General features: G+C 37.6%; 1 protein-coding gene across 16 annotated transcripts in view; it reads right to left on the bottom strand.

Moving 5' to 3' along the window:
- The window catches only part of KCNMA1 (potassium calcium-activated channel subfamily M alpha 1), a 439294-nt gene that overhangs the window by 54791 nt on the left and 362733 nt on the right, over positions 1–21770 (bottom strand). For 10 of the 16 annotated variants that reach the window (XM_058840866.1, XM_058840863.1, XM_058840864.1 and 7 more), the window contains 2 exons: positions 14076–14169; positions 1266–1389 (listed from right to left, as the gene is read on the bottom strand). In XM_058840866.1, the coding sequence (XP_058696849.1) occupies positions 1266–1389; positions 14076–14169 (218 nt within the window). Of the gene's footprint in view, positions 1–1265; positions 1390–14075; positions 14170–18466; positions 18761–21770 lie in introns of all 16 variants that reach the window. The other 6 variants (XM_058840858.1, XM_058840857.1, XM_058840855.1 and 3 more) reach the window with 1 other exon arrangement.

Here is a 21770-nt window from a genome sequence, read left to right as displayed (position 1 = left end):
CCTGGGCAGACTTGCAGATTCACAGGCTGATAGTGGAAAAAAACTAACATGGCATAACCAAGAGATGATGACTGAGTCAATCCCCAGCACCATTTGTGGAGGAACACTTTTCAAAGTAGGGCAGCATGTAGTTTGTCAGCTAAAATGTGTTTGTACCACCAAGAAGGATTTCTATCTCTATTAGAAAGTGTTGTACAGCAGGGCTATCCCTTCTTGCTTGCTGATTACAAATAAATGATACTATTTAAAGCTGTTCAGGCAAACTCCATCTCAAAGCTCCATCTCTAAAATTTGGAATTTACTTGCTTGACTATTTAAATAGTGATATTGTGATTCCAGGCAATGTCGGAGTTATAGCAGAAACCCCTGAGGAGAACTGGAGACAAGCTTTTAACCCCTGATTGCTGGAATAACGGGGGCTGTCACCATCGTTGGCTACACCACGCCACAGTGCAGGAAAATCTAAGAGAGCAGGCTTGGGAAAAGCTTTATGAAGTGCGACAAAGTGAAGATCCACCAGGGAGTTCATTTCAAACATAATCAGTTTTGCCTACGAGATCTGGGGTTAGTTACTTGCTACTCTTAGGTATGACTACATGAACACAAGTGGCATAAACTTTCAAAATAGACTGTGATAGGCCTCCTAATTATTTTTAATGACTTGAGTCAGTTTGATGGTTTTCCCAGTTAAAGAAATTAAACAAGCATAGACAGGGCTCCCTGCAACATGCTAGAGTCAGAGCAGGAGCACTACTTGTTCTGGCTTATTTGGGTGTCTTGAAATACTGGGATTTGAGAGAGAAGTACTAAGAAAACAAAATTAATAAAAAATCAATTAACAATAATTAATAAAACATCAATAAATAAAAGGTAAGTCAAAACAACACCTGCCCATCCTAGAATCATTACTGCCTTGTGTAAAGAAAAAGGTGAGGTATGTAAGATTAAAGTATTTCTAATCTTAATTCTCTAAAGATTTAAACCAAATACAAATTTCAAATTTACAAAATTTCAGTTTTTGAAATTTCAGTTTACGAAAAGGAAATTCGCTATACTGGATGAATTTTTTATTGTTGCACTGGGCAAAAAGATTTATGTAATCAAAATTCCTTAACCAAAATCCCAGCTTTGGTTTCATCATTCTTGCTCCTGATTTCAAATACACTGTTTTTTGTGACAGTAGAGACTAAATTATTTATCCATTAGACATCAGTTCTATGGTTTAAATAACCTCTTTTCAAACACAACTTATCATCAATACCTACCAAAATGACCTTTTCAATGTCTTTGGCTGGACACCAATGAAACATCCCTGTAGAATCGTATTTTTTCACGTTGGCATCCATATTGTCAATCTGCTCGTTGCCAGGAATTAACAAGGGGTCATGCCTGGGGAAAAACAAGTTGAGGACAACATAAATGGAAAATACTATGAATTATGGATGGAAAGATATCCCAAGAGCTGTGTACAAAGAGGGATAAAAGTAAAAAAAAATGAAATTATTTAGATTTTAACATGCTTTCAACAAGGACATTTTAAAATAAAAGCTTCATACAAAAAAAAATTAAAATTAAATGTTGGGTGCAGTTTCAATGACTTTCTATTGTCTTCTATAACCATTTAATTTTAAATAGGGTTTTCTGACATCATCACACCCATACAAAGTTTTTTTCTTTCCAGTCCCACCCCTCTGAAATAAGTATCGAAGTTCCTATAGGCATCTGCAGTGAAGTAGAAGGGATAGGAACAGAGCCCCATGCTGACTGACTGGCATAAGTATGGAAAGCCAATTACTTGCTTTTACCACATACAACTTCTGACGTGATGCTCTTCACAGTAAAAGCTTTAACAGGCTGCACTTTAAATATTTTAGCAATTTGCCCAATCATATTTTGCTTTCCCAAACTGAAGCCCTTTAAAGATTCAACAGTATGTCATTTTAGAGCAGACTGACTAACAAATGCCCATATCTGGAATACATGATTTTAATACCAAACAACAATGTCCATTTTCTCTGACAAGTCTACCTGTGATAACCTTCTAAGTGTTTCTGCTGCAACATTTTAAAGCACAAGGCTTCTCAAAGGAGAAGCAAATGAAAGACATTTTTATGAACTTGCTCTCCAGCTATAAAGCTACCTCTAAGCACAGACACATAGAGTTCTTTAATTTATATGCTAAAATCAAACATTAGGCTAAGTACTAAGTGACTCCAACACTCTCACATGCTGGTGAAGACCCCTAAGTGACTGCATTATACAATAGCATTAGCAGAATTGTATTCACAAGGTACAGGGTAAACTGACCCTAAAATCTTCTATTTAGCATGATTTAATAGTGCTTTGTCTGGAAAGCTACAGTCTTTACCTCAGGTTTTTGTCATGAATGCTTGAAATATCTTGATATAGAATTGTAACATTTCAAAGAAGAAAGTATTTGCAATGTAAGATTATGCTAAGTAGTCAGAGACAGGTACCCAAATTTTAAAGCAGTTTGCCCTTTGAAGCCTGTTAAAGAAATGCCCGTATTGTCTGAGCTCTTTAAACAGGAGTTTCCTGCTTTTAAAGCATTTGAACCAGCAGGCTTTGGTGAGACCCTCTCTTCTGCATGGCCTGCTAAAGCAGACTGTGATAGCAGATAGTGTGTGATATAGGTTAATTTACCCTGAACGTGGTATGCTAAGTTACCATGCAACCAACACTTGCATTCCTATGAAAAGCATAGCATCTAATTCAGTCAGGGTGATCAATTACTGATCACTGAATGTGTCATTTCATAGCCACCGATTACAGACCCATTGAAATCACTGGAAAATGCTCATGCATTTCACTCAAACAGGGTCAACTCCAAAGAAAGTGGCTCAAAAAAAGTTGAGAAACTATTAACACAATGTTCCATTTAAACCAGAATCTTCTGACACTTTAAGACAATCAATGCCCTCCCTACATGGCAAAGACATAAGTCAGACTCATCTGAAAAAAAGAAACACTATGTTTTCAAAGTTTTTAAATTCTCCCAATAGAGGTACAGTTCAGTGATTTCACTGTAACCCACTGGCAGCAGAGGAGCCCTAGTGGACTACCTGGAGTCTCTGATCCTGGTCCAAGCTGAATAATGACAGGCCTTGCCTAAGTGTGTTCTCTCTTTTGGAGGAAGCAGAGATGAAAAAGCTGTATCAAAGGGGTTTGTTGTGGGGGGCTTGGTTGTTGTTTTGTTGGCTTCTTTTAATTTCTGGAAAAATATATGGACTCTGCATTCTCTTCCTCCATCCATCAGCAAGATGCAGCCATGGTAGCTTTGTCTGAGAGCTGACTGAGATGCTGCTCATTGGGCATTCCCCATCTGCTCAGAGTTGCAGGTGGTACAGTAAGATTTGCAGCCATGAACACACTTCCATTTGAAGGTTATATTAATGTTCAGACAACATTTAGTGATGCTCTGTCCCAGCTAATTTTTCTAATTGAATGTGTTAGCTTAGAAAGTTTGCCAAAAGATTAGAAATCTTCAGGAGTTTTCAGTAAGAAATGTTTTTCTTTCTGTTGTTTAAGGGTTAGGGATTTTTTTCCCCCAGTACTTCAACAAAACATTTCTTCATGAGTTTTTCTAGAGGAGCACTGAAAGGTTCACTTTTCAAAAGCAAAGTTTACCAGTCAAATCACCTTTTTTCCTTTCAGAAATCAAGCACCTATAAGAAGGAATTTTCTTTTCCCCTATCTTTCATCACAGGAACTATAATAAATCAGTTTCTAAAAAATGTCACATTCTAGTTTTGTAATCAGAATTTCCTTTCTGCTCTGAGATGTAAAATTAAATAGATGATCTGAGCTTTAACACAAGTGAGCATTTAGCAATTCTCTAATCCCAGACACAAAAATGATACAAATTGAAAGGAATGTTATAACAAAGCAGGTGGTATCAGATATCTGACATCCAATTATGGTCAACTGCCTTGAGGTTTGAGGCAATTTTTAGAGTGTGAGTGCTTAAAGCTTAGCGTAGTTCTTTTGGGCTTTGCATCCTAATTGGGAACATTCAAAGTAGCTTCTGCCAAAGCTTTATTGGAATATTTTAGGCTTAAACTTAAGTGGGCTGAGGGAAGAACAATGCATGTGAATCATCAGATATAACTCCCTGTTGAAGTTTTAGGTAACAGTGATTTTTTAAAAAAACACAGACCTTTGGATTTGGGTTTTCTTAATCAATATGTGCATTTATTTGCAGTGTCATAAATTGTTTAGACTCTGCTTTACTGCTTGAAGTATAGCAAGTATGAACCTTAAAGGAAGCAAACAGGATGGGACACGCAACATGAAAGCATGCTAGGAGATATTTTACTACTTTTACTCCAGAATAATGTATTATTTCCTGAGAAGTATGTGATATGACTAGCCACATTCTGTTTCACAATATGTGGGGTTATTCATGTAAGTGTGTTTAATAAATTTAAATCTTCTGGGCAAAGGTATTATTTTAATCTCTCTTTAATCAATGTTCTTTCATTCTCAGTAAAGTGATCCCTGAATATGTCTCTGGACCTTGGAAACTCTTCACTGCCTAGGTCCAACTTTGTCCTCAGATGTTACTGAGTGTATCACAAGATACACTGACTTACATATTTAAAAACTGAATTGATCACAACAGTGATAAAATAGTAATACTTACTTTGGACAAATACACCCTCATTAATCTAATGATCCGAACCTGTTTTGCGCACACTAAAAATTAATTAAGATAGACACACAGAGAGGCCAAAGCTGTCAAATCTGCCTAAGGCATTTGGACACCCTTTTCCCATTAAAATTTATATTACACAAAGCATTACAGTTGTTGCCCTTACAGCCAAATCATGGACTGAATGTTTCTAGAGCCTCTCTGCCTCCTCATCCTTGAAGATGGCCTTGTCAAGCTGTGCTTGAGTCACATTGGCAGGTTACTGCAGAAACGCTGCAGTCATTATGTTCTCCAGGGCTGCAAAGTCCTCTGATTCAAGAATTCAAGTCATAGGAAGAAATGCACTTTCTGTCAATTAAACCCCTAGTATTTGCATTAATTGAGATGTTGGTTTTTATGACTTGCAATGACCAAAGCATTTAGTCCTTCTGGCTAGGAAAAGACATGTATAGCCTGTATGGAAAGAAAGGAACAAAAGTTAAATTTCCCTCATCCATAACCCCAGTTTAAAAATAGCTTCTCTGGTTCTTATGGCAGATATTACATACGCATGACTTAAAATGAAGAGCAAAATACCATATTTTCAAGGTTTTGAAGAGCATATAATGCCACTTATGTGCAATTAAACTTGAAAACGACGCTAAATGCCATGCTACAGCTGCAAATCCAAAAAGCCTGCCTGGAAGACAACAGCCTAAAGCAAAACCATAAATCCCACTTACAGCAAACCTATTGCAAGGAAGTCAACATTATATTTTAAAGAGGACTGTCTCCCTAGCACACATTTATAACCACTGCAAAATCTGAGTTTTTGAGTCTGAAACTTTTGGGTACTGACTGGGAATGGACAGAACTGAAAAGACCATTCAGGACTAAATGGCTGCCTCATTAAATAACTATAGTTAAACATACCCTTGTATTATGTCACCCTTGTCTTAGCCCTCTTGCTATTATTCATATGCAGTTGAGAATGAGAGCAACATACCCTCCCTGATTTGCAGTGGAATTATTCCATGTGCTGAGCACAGGGTACAAGAATACTGTGTGACCAGCAGGGAGGACCCTGGGGTTGCATGAAAATAAACTGTAATCTCTTAGTCTTTACACATTAGTAAGACAATGTCTTGGCTAGTTTTTATTCTGTCCTCTGATAAAATTCTCCTTATATAAAGCCAACAAAAAGCACACCTGAGAAAAACACTCCTCCTCTTTAATCTGTGTTTGTTAGAGTCTGCAATTGTGCCTTTCTCAGGTAGACATATCTGGTTTTGTGCACAAAAAGATGTTTAGCTGTCTCCTGCAGAAGATTCACGGTCTTTAGAGACACCCTGCCCGTGGTTCAGGAATTCTGAGTTTTCCTATGTGACTTTCAGGTTTGTGGGTATGTCTTAGCAAGTGTATGCACACAGGTGCTTAATTTTAGGAGGAAGGAGTGGGTTTGCTGAAGGTAAGAGAGGAATTGAAGACACACTAAAGAATGTCTCATGCCTTCGAAATTTCTCCTACAACTACCCTAACAAATTGTGGCAATTAACATGCTGTTAGTGTTAGATGTACGCAGCCAGTGCAGGTGCTAATAATTGAAAAAGCATTTAGAGCTTTTACACCCTGGCTGAATATTTCATGATGTGCTGCATGTTTCACTATTTACTCAGTGGGCCTCTGTCACTTCAATCTTCTCTGACTGCTTTGACTGGTGCTATAAAGCTCAACCAGGATAGAGTGACGGCTTGTCACAGGAAAACTCCACTGACTCTAGCAGCTCACTGGGACTAGCTATGAAGGTTGTCACGACATTCTGATGGAATTCACCAAATGTTTTGTGACTAATACACCCAACATTTGTCGGCTACCATTAGCCATTCCCTGTGACCCTGCAGTCTGTGTGGATGGCATTAAGTTGTAATGAGAATTTCTTGCCTCTGTGTGTTACACTAATGACACTCTCTCACTGATCTTTCTTTTCACAGGTTAATCAGAAATGAAATTTGTAAGGATTCGGTGCCCAGATGAGCCAGGCTTTAGAGAAGAAAACTCAGAGTGACAAGAGAAAGAAAAGCTGCATTTTTCTGCTAAATGCTTTCATTGTCATATTCAGAAGTTATCCTAATATTACTATGATCTTATACTGTCTTTTTCCCTAAATCTAGGAAGAAGATTATATCTAATACAGTGGTTGGTATCAACTGCCATGTCCAGTTTATGGCTGAACTACAGTGTTAATTCTCCTTTCTTCCTTCTTGCTCTGCCCAGATGTTGCTGGTTTTATTATTCTCAGAAGCCTTACTAAAGATTTCCCATTAATTTAACAAGACTACTAAGAACACTGATATAAAGCTGTTTACTGTAACAATTTGCTTTTTAAAGTATCTTGATACCTAAGGACATGATCAGAATATGCTTCTGAAGTATGAAGCTTCTTGCATAACATAGTAACAAAATAGTTTACTTTGAGACTTTTGCATAAGCAATTGAATGAGGGAGAGAAAAGGCACAATGTGTTGCTTGTTTTTAATATTTCCCATTTAGATCTACTGAAGCTGCAGAACTAGCAACCTTTGAGGAGTTGTACCTGAAAAAATAATTTCTCATTTGTAAAAAGTAAACCCACAGTTAAGTGGCATCATAAAGTATAGGAGTGTTTTTGTCACTTAAATTAAGTGTGTGACCTTATGATAAAAGCTAACACTGTTGCCAGTCAGTGCCTATAGGAATATATTTTTTTCTTTAAACCCAGTTTAAAGCTAAAGAGCTTTTTATTTCTATTGCCTTGATCTGAGTGGATCTTCTCTTACCATGAATTTTATAAAAATAATATTTTTCGTCTGCTGGAAAATTCTCCTTTCCTTTTCTGACAGTGCTCTCTCATTCCTAAAAGACTTGTGTAAGACTTCAAGTAACCTCAAAAAAAAAAAAAAAAAAAAAAAATCTGATGCTGTTCTTGTTCCCATGGCTTAAAACACAACTATTGTATTGAGTTTGCATGGCCAGGTTTGGTAGCCAGGGGGCTACAAGGGTTTCTCCTGTGAGAAACTGCCAGGAGCTTCCTCCATGTCCAGAGGATCCAGTGTCAGTCAGGATCCAGGATGGATCTGCCTCTGGCCAAGGTTGGGCCATTTAGAAGTTATAGTAACACCTCTGTTATAACAGATTTAAGAACAAGATAAAAAAAAGTTATTGTGAAGATGTAATGAGGCCGGAGAAGAGCAAGGTGAGAACATGTGAGAGGAACTGCTCTCCAGACACCACATCAGTGGAGAAGGAGGGGCAGCAGGTGCTCCAGGCACCAGAGTTGATGTCTCCCTGCAGCCCATGGTGAATATCATGGTGAAGCAGGATGTCCCCCTGCAGCCCATGGAAGAGAAACGCTGGAAAAGGTGGATGCCTGAGAGGAGGCTGGGACTCCACAGGAGGCCTGTGCTGGAGCAGCCCCCTGGCAGACACCTGCACACCCATGGAGAGAAGAGCCCATGCTGGAGCAGGTTCCCTGGTAGCACTTGTGACCCTGTGAAGGACCCATGCTGGAGCAGCCTGTCCTTGAAGGAGTGCATTCAGTGGAAGAGTGACCCAGATTGCAGCAGTTTGCAGAGAACTGCTGCCCGTGGAATGGACTCACATTGGAGAAGTGCATGGAGGACTCTCCCATGGGATGGGCCCCACACTGAAGACAGGGAAGGATTACTCTTCTCCCTGAGCAGAGGGAGAAGCAACATGTGTTCATTGACCATAAACCCCACTCCTCATCTCCCTCCACCTCTGGGGGGAAAAGATAGAGCTGGGAGGAAGGAAGAAATGGGGGGAAGATGTTTTAAGGTCCGTTTACACCTGTCATTACCCTGCTCTGATTTTGTTAGCAATAAATTCAATACCTCTAATGCGAGTCTGTTTTGTGAGTGATCTCTGTCATTATCTCAGCCCATGAACCCTTTGTTGTATTTTCTCTCCCCTGACTAGCTGTGGAGAGCAGTGAAAAATCAGCTTTTGAGGATATCTGGGATCTGCCAGCACCAATCCACTACAGTCTTTTTGAAACCTGGGTACCATTCTTCAGATCAAGAAGCCAGTCCTTCAACAAAGAAAAGTAAAGGAGACAAATTAAACAGGAAACCAAAGTTACCAGTCCCTGATCTACCAACAGTAGCAAGAGTCAGGAGGCTACAAGATACTACCATCATTTAAATAATTTAATTCTATAAAATTGTTAAAAACTGGTGTTAGGCAACGTGGTAATCACTGAATTACTCCTGTTGTTCATGTTGGTCATAGTGAACTTGTAAAACAGAATCAAGAAGTGAATAGTGCTATTATATAACTGCTGGGTTGCAGCTTGGTTATCATTGCATATTAACACTGCATAAAGTCTGGATATAAATTTGAGAGTATAAAATGGAAACTTCCAAGGCTGAGGGACATAATACCATAATACCATTATTGTAGCTAATCAGTGGGCTTTCACCTTTTCAAACTTTACCTTCATGTCTGGCTTAAGAGAGTCGTGGAAAATTATCAGAATCAACTTTTTTTACCAGTTTTGGTTTGAAAAATGCTCCTCTAGATCTGCCATCACTTTTTTTTTTTTTTTCGGTTTCTATGAGAAAGCTCACAGTTTCAGTTCATGGAAGGGCAGCACTACGATGGCAGAGGCAATGCAAATTCATGCTGAGTGGCACTAGCAGAAATGTGTATGTACATTTAAGTGTATGTGGCTTACTGGGTGGATGAGAAGATAAATGTGCACAGCCATTGTTCATATACTTATAATATTATATACTACTTCAGGAAAAAAGACAGGAGGTTTGCTCCTCAGCTTCAGATAAATAATCTCATTAGGCTTCTGGAAACGTATGCCAAAGAGCTCACTTTTTTTCTGTGTCATTTAGCTGGGTCTTGACAGTTTCTGAGCAAGTTTCATTGTTTGGTTGGGAATTATTTTAGATCCTCGATCAAAAAAAAATCCTCAGGCTTATGAAATTCTCCTTGGCAACACACTGAAAACCCAGTGTCCTCTGATGCCTCTGATTCTTATGTGATCAGGGACACTAATGATAATGACCCTTTGCTGAGTATGCTACTTGTCTAGAGGCCTATGTCAACTACACCACTACATCCAGAGTGGACAGGGACAAACTATTTGTTTGCTCTTCAGGCCCCTTGGGCCCTGTCATATGCTATTTGTTCTTGCATTAAGAGGTAGTTTGACTCAGCTGGGCTGACATTTCCTTCAAGTCAGTGTATTCCACTCATGCAGTAGCAGCTACCAAAGCATTAAGTATAGACTTGAGGCTCAGCAACAATCATTTAAGTGGCTTTTTTGATTCATATCCAGGGCTTTTCACATTTTTACTGGTAATTCTGGATCCAAAATGACACATTTTTTTTAAAACTAGCTTTTCTCTTTGATATTCAGGCGACATAGCCTCCTCATAGTTAACGTGGCTGCTCATCAATAGTGCACGTCAGAACCTGCAACTGAGATGATGAACAGGGACTGCTATTGCTGCATGATACCAGAGGCATTGATCAGTTCTACTTTTCTTCTCCACCTCATGAAGGGCACCTGATATGTGATTACTCTCCCAGTCACAGCCTGCCTTCCTTTTCCTTCCATTTCCTATTTAAATTTTACTTTTTACAGTAATAGGATGTCCTTGTGTTCACATCTTAACAGGAGAGGAGTATCTGTTTCTTCCTGTTGGAGTTTCAGTTATTTAAAAAAAACATCCATGTGCTTGTGGATTTCATGGGACAGATTTCTGCTGATGTAAAACCGGTAAAACCAGTCATGACAACGCTGAGTATTCTTCTGGTTAATTTGTGTCTGTGGGTATTGCTGGAATTTTAAAGGTTAGTTTCTGATTGATTGGACTCTTCTAGTATTGCATCAGTGTGATTCTGCTTGTGCCATTTGATAGGATGCAGCATTCAGTTAGAACAGTGGCTTCCCAAATGTGAGTCTAGACCATCTGTGATGTACACAAAGAGCATTTTTGTCAGTTTTGTCTTTCTCTCAGTAATTTCTTGTAATTTAGAGTCATCAAAAAGATGTCGTTAAAAAGATGTCTCAAATCTATCTATCCAGATCCTATTTGGTAATGCAGATTTCTACTTATGTGTTAGTAAATATCAAAAATTCCCACTCTCTGACCGTGTCAGACCACTTGTCACGAGGTCCTAGGGTACCCCTGTGATACCATTTCCATCTCTGTTCTAATCCAGCAATACAAGAAGTCATAATGTTTTGTCTCATAGCATAATACCCTCTTCCCTGATGTCTTCACCACTGTGGGCATCTAAAACCTATGCAGCATTTCTAACATTATCTTAACTGTAGGGCTGCTCAGAACAATTCAAAAGTCACAATTCGGATTTCAATTTATAGATGAATTTTTCACATATTTGTTGTTTTGATAATCCAGACTTCTTGTCTTCCAGACTCCTTCTAGATCCTCCATATCTAAAATCACAGATGAGAAAAAATTTGCAAAGTAGCCAGCTATTTCTGGGCAGGTGGTACAGGGGCAAAGACGACTTGAAAAAGGGGCTTTTAAAGTAAATTTAGGAAAAAACTTCCAAAGATAAATATCAGCCACAGACATGACAGTGCTTTAGCTGATTTACCTCTTGGGTACTTCTAGCTGACACACACTAAAGATTTCTGGGCAGGAAAGCAAGTACCTGTCACTTTCTGTAATTTACAAGGATACGAAATAGCAGATAATACAGTCCACCTTTGTTTTAGAGAGGAGAAAATAGTTTGACCATTACAAACAAAGCTTAACAGAGCTCTCTTCTGATTCAATCCACTTTGTCTCTTTTAGCACCTTGGACCAAAGTTAAGTCTGTGTTGATAAAGAGTAAAACAAAGAGATGGTTTGGTCTGGGGAGAAGCTGAGGGTGCGAACACTGGGCTGGAGAATAAATTTAGCAGCAACAGAGAAGAAGAAAACAATGTCTGGATTTGGAAGCCTGGCAAGTTCTCCACTCACTGCTCAACCTGTGTTTAGCAATTCTGATGTGCTACTGAGCAGACAGCTCAGGCTCAGGACGACTACTCTCCCTCAGTCCCTCTTCAGCAGGCAATGAAAGCAGGCTGTACTTTGAAAATCTTCCCCCATCATGCAAACTGACACAGGCATGCTTTTCAAAAACCCACAGCCAATCTGTTGATCATTACTTATTTACAAAGGCCTTCGGGCAGAAAGTCCTGTAAAAACCATACTTGATACGGTATACACTAGCTTTTTCTGCTTGTGGAAAAAAGTACCCCTAAGGCTACCTCAAACCATCACTTTCTATTGCACATAAAATGTACCGTGTAACACTAAAGTATTTAATATATATGGTATAATATATCTACAGGAAAGGCATTTGTGTAGAAGTATGTTACCCTGTATTTGGTAATTTGATGTTTTGCTGAAGGCTATGACTTGAAAAAGCCTGCACCTAGTACAGAGGACCTGTCATCTCAGTACCCAAGAGCCAATAGAATAAAGAAGTACCCTTAAGCAGCAAAACTTTGACACAGCTTTGAAGCATATGAAAACAGTATAACTCCCTAGAATTATTATTACTCAAGATCAAAGAAATGAGGCATACTTTACATAGCAAACAGGGACAGTGTGTTCAGCTCCAAATGTTTCAACTCTTTCTCTCTCTCTCTTCTTCTCTTTTATTGCACTTGCTTCCCCAAAATTAGAATCTGGAAGAAGGCGAGTGGGGGCAATCTCCACATGTTTAAATTTCAAGCAGTCAAAACAATTAGCACCAGGTAAGAGGACTGTCCAAAGGTAAGTAAATTGAAAACTATGCTAGCATGACAACTGGCACTATAAAAATGAGAAGTTTGCCAGTATGCTCATTTTATTCTTCCTCATAAACTGTAAACAAGCATGTAAATCAGTGTCATATGGGCAAGGCTGAGCTAACAGGAAGGCAGAGAACTTTTAATGATACCTTTAACAGAAATAGATGGTCAATAGGAAAAAAAAAAAGCCACAGCTGGGTGCATTTTCCCTGTGTGAATCAATCTCACTTTTAGTTCTGTAGTCTAAACAGAGATGAAGACGGTTTGTGGAAGTTATGTCCTTGAATATGCCCTATATTGCAGAAACAATAAATAAATATGGATGCTTCTGTAACTGCCCACAGAAAATTCCAGTCTAGTGACTGAAATGCAAAGAGAAGTATCACCTACCTGTATCCAGAATCGTTACAGGAACAAAATCAAAGTCAATAACAAAAATTATAGGAGATTTTATTTATGGAATCAACTATATATTTGTATCAATTTTTTTTCACTTAACCTCTGTGAGCAGGCACACTTATACACACATAAATCTCAAATTGCATGGATGTGTCTGTTTATACATGTAAACAAGTTTACATTTTTCCATGTTTGTGTGTGTACATGTATATAGACACAGAGTGGAAAATCTCTGCTATGGTATTTATGGATACAGTTATGGACTGAGGGTCTAGCCTGGCTATATAGGATATGCAAAAAAAGAGCAGGAACAGCCTCCCTGAAAACTCTGTGTCTACTATGCGACCCCATTTTGACTGACTTGAGCAGGTAAAAGGCAAAGCACAGTGAGATAGAATGCAAATGACATAATATTTTAATAGATTACAACTTCTTGCTGCAGTTCTAGTTTAAACAAATATTTTAGAGGTAATTTGTCCTACGAAAGGAAACAACACAGTTATACAAAGGAGTACTATTGTAAAACAATGTACATGTAACAACAGGGGAAAATATCACTAACAAGATGCTGTTTTCATCACCCACTTTTAAAGTATATACTACCCTCTTAAAAATCCCTGTATTTCATAATTAATGTGCTTTTAGCTTGACTAAAACTGCATTAGTTTTGAACTTTGCTTTGGCAAGTACATATATTATTAGACTTTTTCATCAGTCTAAATCAATTAACAGAAATTTGATTTCAATCGACAGGATAAAAGGAAGGTAATATTCAGGTTCATTTTTGATTGTGATGATACATCTCACATATGGCCTTAAGTACAGAAAACAGTACTCAGAGGGAATCCAACAAAAAGAGAATTGCCTGAGGCAAACTAACCACATGAGTTCCCCTGATTGGTTAGTGCTATCATTAGTGCCACTGCTGTTTAAGAACTACACATGGACAGGACAGGGTGACAGCTAAGACTTTAAAGCCTATGTATTTTTCAAACAGCTTTTCAAACTGTTTTTCATGACAGAATTTTTTTTCAGCTCTATCATTAACTGCTGACAAGCTGACAGAATAAATACTTCAGCCTTTCAGAAACCATCTAACAATCTTTTTTTTCACCCCCTCCCCTTATTTTTGATGTGGGGGGAGGAGAGGAGGAAGGAAGAAAGAAAGGAGATGAAGATATGAGTTTCTTACAGTCTTACCTCATCAATTTGGGTGAAGAGTTGGGTGAATTTCGCATGCCTCCATTTCGCTGCTTTTTTTTGGGTGATAGTGTCGACGGCTGCTCATCTTCAACTGGAAATATAAGGAACTCATGAGATTAAGTACTGCTCTGAGTGCAATATGAGATACAAGTGAAGTAGCAAAGAACACACACTCTATGTCCATTCACGCACTGATACTTCATTGCTAACATAGGCCCAACAGTAATAAAAATCAAATATGTGTTAGTCGAAGAGATTGGCTTGAAGGAGAAGCAGAGAAGAATACCAGGGTTTTGAACAGAGGTGTTCAAATTGGTTTCATACTTCAAAAACAAAGGCGGGGGGACCACATTCGGGTTATTCTTAGTTATTATCAGTTAATCTGCGCTACAGAAAAATAGAATTAGTGCTCTGCTGTATTCCCAGACAGATAAAGTACTATTTGCAATATCAACGTAACAGCTGCCAGCCTGCTTTTGCTAATGAACTAGACACCAGTTGGTTCTCGCTCCTCACATGCCAAACAACAGAGTCTTCATGAAGAGATGTAAAATATTCAATGCCTTGATGTTCAATGATTCAGTTAGTCGGGAATGTGAATGCAGCCTGCCATTGTGCACAGATCTCCAGCACAAGTCAGACCTCATCGCTCTACTCTCCTCACAAAACAGAGTTTTAACAGGAGTGAACAGAATGAGGTTGAATGGAAGTGGGGAGACAATACCTGTATAACAGAGGATGCATGTGTTATGCAATCTTTTAATGAGGATGAGGTGCATTTTCAAGGACAGATCAATTTCCAGATATAAAATCACTTACAGTTTTGCCAGTCATAAACTACTCTTGGATAACTTACGCCACAGTACGTATTGCTTAAACAGGTGCAGCTTCCTAAGAACTCATCTACAAGAATTAACCATAATCTTTACTGTTTTGAGATTGTAACTGCACTTTATAATCTGTATGTAACCTTTATGTGTGCTATCAAAGGGAATAAACTCATGCCTGCTTTCTCAGGTTCATGCTAATGCTAATTTATTGTGATATAAAGAAGAAAAAATAAACTTTTTTCCCATCTTACTGTTAACTGAGAAATTAATTGGAAGATAATATAACTGATGCCTAGGAGGCTTTTACTTTAAAGCTAAAAGGAAAGGCATTAGTAGTAGTAGTAGTAGTAGCTGCTATATTTAAAGAGCTTAGTACACATTAGCAGTGCACAAGCAGAGGTTGAGAAAAAAAGTACTACTTACAACAAGATACATAGGAAAAACAACAAAATTGAGATATATGTCACCTGCCCCAGACTTATCTGTGAAGAAATGAAGCAATAGCCTTTTGCTATAGCCCTCTTCTGAGGGTTTTATTTTATTTTACTTTCCATTTTATTACAGACCGCATTCCAGCCTGCCACGTCTGTCTGTTTGACCAAGCCTGCTACGGAACTTCATTTTGCCTTGATCAAGACCAAAGGGCTGGACCATGAAAAGACAGAATTTTCTCTCTTTTTAGATGACCTGGCATCACCTAGCACAAGGGAGTCACAACCAAAGAAAGCACTGCAAAATAAAAAAAAAAAACAAAAAACAACGAAAATAACCAAACAAAGCTAATCCCAAAATAAATGTGCCAGAGTGGTGTAAAAGATAATACTTAGATCAGAACAATGAGTGTCTAATAACGATTTCTTCACTAGGTTTCTTCTCTTTTTGGGCAGCATCCCTAAAGACAAAGGATTTTCTTCTCATTTGACTTTTCTTTCTTTTTCCAAATCAAAGTCCTATAGTGCATTTACACTTATTGATAGTTAGTCAAATGTCATTCTTTGGCTGAGAGATAAATAAGCCCACAGAAAATTCTCAAAAATACATAAATTGAAATTTTCTTTCTGTGACAGTTTGCACATATTAAACCAGATCACTTCAGTATTTATCTAGGTGTACCATGAAGTGAACATGCACAGAATTGTTTTGTTGGTAATACCTTTGCAGTTCTGATTGCAACAAAGTGCAAGGCTTTGCGCTTTTCAGAACACCCTCTTCAAATTATTCTCTTGAAAATGGACTAGTCTGGTTTTAAACTTCTCTAACAAAAAGTTATTTGTATGCTATTCCACACAGACAATAGGTTTCAAGATATCCACTGTGCTCTCTTGTTCTTCATTGGATATAAATATTCAGTTCCACCACTTAAAAGATCAAATTAACAAGAACCATGCAAAATGCTCCTTCCAGAAAACAACAAATTATCTATTTTGCTCTCTTGGGAGTAAAAATTCTAAATTTCACTCAAATTAATCTGTTACCATATGGGGTAATAGAATGTTTGTCCAGAGATGCAGTATGGCACCACAAGTGTATTGTTATACAGTTTTAGCAGTTCAAGGAACATACACAGCCATCAGGACCATGGGCAAAAATCTTACAGTAACACAAGTCAACTGCAAACAATATTACAACCAGAAATATTTCTCTGAATGAGACAAAACAATATTAAAAAATAATATTTTTCCAAGTTTTCAGCTAGCTAATAAGAATCCTGTCTGATCCTTTCAAATTCTGAAATTTAATACAGTGAGGATGTTTTTGTACTCTATGGTCCAACACTTGTGTCCTCCAGTGCTGCCAGGTGATCCTAACCTGCCACTCAATTTCAGTCGTACTAGTAATCATTCAGAATAACATCTTCTGGAGGTACATCTCTAGCAGTCTGCACTTATTATTGGTACTGCATCTGCAATAAATAAGCTTCCTTTTTGGATATGTGCTTGTCATATTCAAACTATGTTACTACCACCAGTTGCCTGGAAAGTCCAAGGTTGATGTGGCTCACTAGTTAATACCTGTTAGCAAAGCCTTCTGAGGGATCTCAATTTTTTGCTTAACCAAGAAAGCCATTTATTCTCATTGTAGCAATGAAAGGAGAACTACATTAATCATATGACAGAAAATCAAGTTTTATTTTTCATTGAAATCTCCACACAGAGTTTACTGGGCATCTGCAGTTTATCAACACAGCTCCATAAGAATATGGGAACACATGAAGCTGAAATATGTGAATAGTATCTAAGGGACAGTAATACCTATGGCTTGGTTCCCAAAAATGTTGCAGTGATAACTCCCAAGTGGTTTCTTAGTAGTAAGTAGGATATAAAACATATAATTATTATCCTTCAGATGCTCCTATCAATTTCCTGCCTATTTAAAGAAGTAGATCCAGCAAAATTTTTAGTAAGGTTATTAAATATTTTAGGTTCACGGTTTCTGTGTCTGCATTAATTTAAAAGGGAACCTTAAATTTGCTTGTTCTTATGAAAGACAAACATTTGAATAATGGGGCTGTGACACATGACAACTCAATTCTGATACTGAATGTTCGTTTTTGTTAAGGAGTTCCCATTTTTTATGTCTTTATACTACAGGATTTGTATTAACTACAGCCATATTATGTTACACAGACTTTTTTTGCCACTATCATGAAAATTGGAGATAAATTCAAGAATTGGACACAGAGTTTTATAGATTTGCAACTCAATTCAGCTTCTGAGTTCTAAAAACATTCAAGACCTTGTTTGCACATCCCTAAGTATAACACTTATTGTACTGCTGTAACAACCCAGAGCTCACTTGTCTAATAACAGTTTTGCAGTTCAGGAAGACTCAATGCTAAAAAAATGCCAGGAGAGTCTAATGAGGCTTCAGCCACTCACTTTTATGCTGGAGCTTAAATTAAAGTTACACTGATGTTTTAACATGTTTGCTTATTCTTGAGTAAAGAGTGTTCATTATTTCAATGACATAACCTCCAGACAATGTTCCATGAATTGGTTTAAGATGTGCTGGTAATTTTAACAGCCTTAATGTGGAGTTGAACATCTGTAACGACATATTACTTGACTTTTATCTTCATTTCATTTTTAAAGTAAAACAAAGGGAAAGTCTTTCAAAACAGTGGACAAGTTCATAACTTTTTCCTTTGCTATTTTCTAACTATTTTTAAAACAACACTGTCTCCTTGACTGCTTCTCCCAGGTCACTAGCTGAACTAGTTTACAGATACTTTTTTAGACACCATAAAGAGCTGGAATTTGAAATAACATCTATGTTACTGAATATCACATGAACTGGGATACCTGGTAAGTTTATTCTGCCTAGCATGTAAATGCTTCAAAGCAATTAAATCCTTTGAAAGGTGAAGCACAAACCACTCGTAAACATTAGTTAACCAGCTATCTCAATTAACTTATTAATCACCACATCTGGAGAAACCCACATCTGTAAGCACTTAACAGAGCATTAGTAATGTCATAGTCACATTGAAAACAGACTGCAAAACCATGCACAAACCATTCTGTATTGCCTTATGCATCCAACTACTGGGCTACCTACGGAGATCTTGGTTCAGCCCAGGCTTTTGGGAATGGTAGCGGTATTTTACAGGCAAGCTGAGTGCCCTTTGCAATCTACAGTAGGTAGATTTTCCTTGTTCAACAGAACTCAGTAAGTTAAGGTGCAGCAGCGAGGGGTTGTTGGGTAGGAAGAGGCTCCCTTTACGGTTATTAACAAGTGGAACAGGTTCCGGGATTCCTTCAGTGGACTTGGCATCAATCAATGCATTAGTAGTTGCATTCTTGAATTGATATGAACATTTTGGGTAACTTGATCTAGCTGCATTCTTTACTTCTAAATAATAAGAAAAAATTTAAATTAATTTCTTTGTATTAAAAATTATTTCAAACCACAGGCATGAATCAATTTTGATATTATGTGGAAATACAGACATTAAAGCTTAAACTATCAGTTCCAACAGCAGAAATAAAGGTTTATACCTGCAGCTTTCTTAGGTTGGTTTTTTTTTTTCCCTCTAAAAATGACTTTTTATAAAAGAATACTTATAAAAGGATTATTCAACAATATTATCAGCTTTAAGCAATAATCCCATCCTAGGGTAAGTATGTCTGAGGTAATACTTATTCCCCCATGTTGATAAGGGCTTTGAGATTTACTATCTGTGGAGGATGTTTATTTCTTTGAAACTACTAAAAATGACAGGGGAGGTAAAGCACTGTGCTGCTATTAAAATAAATAAGGAATCATAGAAAACATAAGGTCACCACTTCAAAATTGTGCAAGCATACTTATGGAATTAAACTGATTTTAAGGAACCCACATAAAAGTTGTTGAGTATTCAACAGTGCTGCATATTGTAAATTTCAGGTCATACATAGTACCTCTGAAAAGAAAGTTAAGCAATTCAATTTTCTAAACATGGATTTAGCTTAGAACTATGATTCTTTTTCTTCCATTGATAATATATCAAGGCTATTTAAACACTACCCCCTACTAATGCCTCTAACAAATGGCACTCTCAGTAAAAACCAACAACAAAATGTTTTTCTGGTAAAAATATGCAATAAAGATCTTCTCCTAATGCTTGTTTCATTCTGAATGAGTATAGAATAGAGAAGAAGGCATACAACTGAGCTGCTAAGACCTTATATTTGGTTATGTATAATGAAGTTAAGAAGTTTAGGTAGGGAGTAATTGGTGGACCGATAAGCTTGCAGCATTATTTCCATACGTTTCAATTGCCTCAAAGATTCTATGGAGAACACTGAGCAGAGAGTAGAGACAAAGTATTTGAGGAGGTCAGCATGTTTTTTGGGATCTTTGTTTAGTTTACCACCAGCTAGAAACACCATCTGGTAACAGGAGAAAGAAGAAAATAGCATTCCCATGCTTGCCATTTTTCTTCAAGCACAAAATCTGTCTCTCTCATGGCAAAGCCCAGTGTACAGGAATTACAAGAGTCATTTGAAGGTACTTTTTAACAAGGTTGAACTGGTTGGTGACAAAGCACCCATTCCAATTCAGCGACCTTTTGATGGCTTGCTAATACTCTGACTGAGGTAGAAAAAATACTGAGAGAAGAACTAAAGTCTAATTTACAATGTTATTCTGATTTTTACTAATGGAATTAACATATGAAGTATAATGATAATAATAATCATATATACTCACCAGAGTTCACATGTATTCTAAATCATCAGAGGAGAACATATATATTTGTTTAGCAATACCGACACAAAAATAAACTATACTGTATAAAATACTGAATACACTACTTGACAACTATCAATTTTACCTCAGAGTTACTGGGTTTTTTATCAAGTTTTATACTTCTACTTTTGATATTCCTCCAAGTGAAATTATTTTCAGATAATAAAATATATCTGCAGAAATCTATTTCCCCACACATGTCACTGGTCAAGCATGTATTTGAAGGCCTCGATATGCATCAACCCAGTTCTATTTTTAAAGTGCAGATAGTAATACTGAAAATAATCTTTAAAAATCCACATCCTGTATCAAAGTATCTTCACATGCAATGGAAGAAGACCAGAATCTATTAAGCTTATCGACCCTCCAATCAAGTTGTTTAAGAAACACCATAATCTTTTTACAGTCTCTTCTGGAGTTCAATCTGTGATGGTTTCAGATACCAGAGCTGACTATTAAGCAATAACCTTCCACAGCAGTGTATGTCTTATGGCATATTCCATGCAGACAAATTCAAGCTTTTCCAAGATTTTGTGCTTGCAGTGGCACAGCATGTGTCAGAACAAAAATACTTTTTGTATTTTGTCTTTTGGTGGGGCTTCGTATCTGAAGCTTGCCATCTTGTTTAATAGCACCACATGATCTTGTTCAGCAGGAAGGCAGACTGAGCTGCTTAAAATCTAAGTTATTTCCCCTTGCTTCCAACAGTGTGGCCAGGTACTATTACTGAGCATGGGCATAACAAGTCACCATTTTTTTTTTTGTTAAATTATTCTAATTTTAAAAGTTTTAACTACTGGTTTCATCCCATGACTTCGAGCCTCCTGCCTCTGACAAGAGGTCAGATCAAAGTGGAAGAAGCCCCACAATGGATCAGTGATACAATTCTCTGTACATAGAACAGTTTTCTTTCTTACTCCAACAGTTTATGGCCCATGTCTTTTTACTCAGTCTTCAAAAGCAAGGATTACAGAACATTATCTGAATGACCTATCTTTGGTAGAGATAATAATCTCTTTCTCCATTCCTCCTAAAATTACATCTATTTTTTACCAGAGACGAGTAAAACTGGTTACTCTTAGTGTAAATAGCCTGTCAAGCTGTAGATGCACGTTGTGCCACACACATAGGGCTGCCAGGATACACCCTGAACTACATGAGCAAGCACAGAGCTTTTGGATTAGGCAGTACTGTACAATTGGGTGAGAAACACAGGCCAACTTTACCAGATACAGACTGTAGTGTGCAGAGCCTAAACCACTTATGGAGCATCCCCCTGTTCAGCAAAGACAGCTGATTTTTATTAATAATTGCTCTAAAATCCGATTGGGTTCTTGCATTATTATGTGGGCTGATTTCCATAGAAAACGTATTTGGGAAATAAAGATTGCTGTTAATTATATGGAACTAAATACATCCTTACATATTGTCACTGCCTCACTAGGTTTGGCAATCAAACTGTCTGGATCAGGGTAGTCTGTCCTACCACTCTGCAACATCAAATCACAACCTCCAAATCCACCAGGATTCTCTTCCAAGTATGGGAAGAGTTTAGCACCACCAAGTCTACTAAAACAGGAATATTTTTCTAGTCATAGTTAGAGTAATTTCTTTTTATGTAGTATGACATATG

This window comes from Poecile atricapillus, chromosome 6 (assembly GCF_030490865.1).
Source record: "Poecile atricapillus isolate bPoeAtr1 chromosome 6, bPoeAtr1.hap1, whole genome shotgun sequence".
Taxonomy (NCBI): Eukaryota; Metazoa; Chordata; class Aves; order Passeriformes; family Paridae; genus Poecile; species Poecile atricapillus.
This window is presented reverse-complemented; position numbering and strand designations above follow the sequence as displayed.